This window comes from Mizuhopecten yessoensis, unplaced genomic scaffold (assembly GCF_002113885.1).
Source record: "Mizuhopecten yessoensis strain PY_sf001 unplaced genomic scaffold, ASM211388v2 scaffold9309, whole genome shotgun sequence".
Taxonomy (NCBI): Eukaryota; Metazoa; Mollusca; class Bivalvia; order Pectinida; family Pectinidae; genus Mizuhopecten; species Mizuhopecten yessoensis.
The window spans coordinates 931,708-933,997 of record NW_018407983.1 but is presented as its reverse complement, the minus strand read 5'-3'; the positions used below and the strand labels follow the sequence as shown (position 1 = coordinate 933,997).

The 2,290-nt window shown below is 36.0% G+C and overlaps 1 protein-coding gene across 1 annotated transcript in view; it reads right to left on the bottom strand.

Annotated features, from left to right (window-relative positions):
- Positions 1-557: 557 nt before the first annotated feature.
- The window catches only part of LOC110457764 (protein mesh-like), a gene marked incomplete at its 3' end in the record, with an annotated part of 31,497 nt that continues 29,764 nt past the window's right edge, over positions 558-2,290 (bottom strand). The window contains exons 22-23 of the mRNA XM_021509150.1: positions 1,897-2,070; positions 558-785 (exon numbers count right to left, since the gene is read on the bottom strand). Of these exons, the coding sequence (XP_021364825.1) occupies positions 558-785; positions 1,897-2,070 (402 nt within the window). The remainder of the gene's footprint in view (positions 786-1,896; positions 2,071-2,290) is intronic.

The following is a 2,290-nucleotide window of genomic DNA, read 5'->3' as shown; positions in this document are numbered from 1 at the left end:
GAAGTGCTACTGGAGGCTGTAACGTAAGTACGAGTATATGATAAATCGTTTGTTATCACAACGGAACACATTAAGAGTAGGATTGTTGAAGGCTAGCCAAGAAATATCGGAAATTTGTAGTTGTGTTTCGTCTTTTGACTTATAAGACATTTAGGGCTTTATCGTTTCATTTATCTTTTAAGCTTTAAGCATTTTCTTTTAATTTGGGATATGCAATTGGTTGGTATTTGAGTTCCCAAAACAATACCATTCCCTTACATGCGTAAGTTTTAGATCCGGTCCTGCTGTTGTTCATCAGTGCTACACGAGTTGATATGGATTGTTCAAAACAGAGAAAATGTGTTAACCTGTTTACCGCCTGTATCCTTATAACTTCAATTTGATTTCTTGAATACAAAAATAACAAAAGACAATGTATTGGCCAGGAAAATGCCTTTACCTCTAGGCTTTTACTTATATTAACAGATGATATATGAAAATTTGCGGTTATAACATAATTTAAAACGATTCTTACGTTAAACGTGAAAGTCTGAATAATGATATTTCATGCTTCTTACCTGGATTTTGCCGACACACCTGGTCTTCATATGACCACTTGCCGTCTGCCATACAGAGAGCAGTTTCGTTGCCGTAAAGGGTCCACCCTGTCTCACATACATGCTGAACGACAGTACCGTAGTAACAATACGTATCTATTTCCGCCCCATTCGTGGTTCTGGTACAATTATCGTCATCAGCTATACCAAAGTATCCGTCTCTTACAGCGGAAGGTAATCTACAGCGGACTATCAATACAAAGACGTGCAGTTACTCGAATATCTCAGACAGAAAGGTATGTTGAACAGATGGTCTCATTTTTTTTTTATTCAACATGTACTAATTATTACACCAATTAAAGTATTTATTTATTTTAATATTAGGCGAAGATTGTCAAATATGCCTGGTACAGGAATGAATATATTTAAGAAATGATTAGCATTTATTTGTGCGTGTATTATGGTGGAATATATAACGAGGATGAGAAAATGTTGAAAAAATAATTACCGAAGGCCGCTTGTGGTTCAGGTTTCATATTTTCCCATCATTTTCGAATCCCGAGTTATACTTTTTTATACAATTATATGTTGACTGTATCTATTTTACATAGTAAAATGTAATGCAAGTCGTTATCGTGTCTGTCTCAGTGTCCTTTCGCTTATGACAAACAATGTGACATAGATAATCTTATTATGTTAATTAGGCTGCTCTTTTGCGCGTGCAAGTATCCGTGATATGATGCTTATATGTCTCTATTAAAAAAATTATAAAAAAAATGTTTTTATCATTTCCTACCATGTGCGCAGTTGTTCTATATGTCTATATAACCTTGACATATTTTGGAAGGAGTTTTTATTTTTACTCGCCATTTGGTCGGCAGATGATAAGCAATTACCACTGACGTCATGCTTTCATATCAAATGTTTATTTCAAACAATCGAAACCAACAATCTGTCGACATCAATCGTTAACACATGAAATTAGCACTTGACCGAAAAAATAGCAAACACTTTTTCAAGTCCCCTTTGCAGTAGGTTCGGTGGAAACATTCCTACCGTGAGAAGTAGATCTAGAGGTTTAATAGAAACATTTTTGCTTGTCCAGAAGGTTTGTTAATTAGTACAATAATATCTATCATAAAGTAAAACCAGGTTGATTTTACAGGTCAATTTATCATTAAACGAAGAAAAACTTTACGACGGTTGGGACAACCATTAGTCACACAAGGTAGATGTCGAAAACGTTTGTTTTCAGGCGTTATGAATATAAATGCTCATAATTCCACGAAGCAGATTGTTAGACATTAAAAGGTAATTTTATAGTTTTAGTATCTATATGATAACGGTTCCTCCGACTTACCGAGATCACAAGTCTGTTTGTCGTCATTCCACGTTCCTCTGTGTCCACACGTGACGTTCCCGTGACCACTTGGTTGTCTCCCTATCTCACACTTTAATGAGGCCGTATGACCGAATGTTGTTCCATTACTGATCCACTGTCCATGCGAGTCCGAAGTCAGATTTCCACAATCAACTGAACAAACACGAAGTAACCATTGTACATGTATAAAGCTAAACAAACCTTGGGATCTGTTACAATGTTTACAATATAGACGTTAGCATCTACTCAGAGGTGTCATTAAAGTGAGTGCAAGGAACGACAACTCTGGGTAGAGATTGACTGAATTCCACTGAATAATTACAAAACTCCCGCATGACAAGGGAAACTGCATCCCCTTTTAGCATTATGTTTT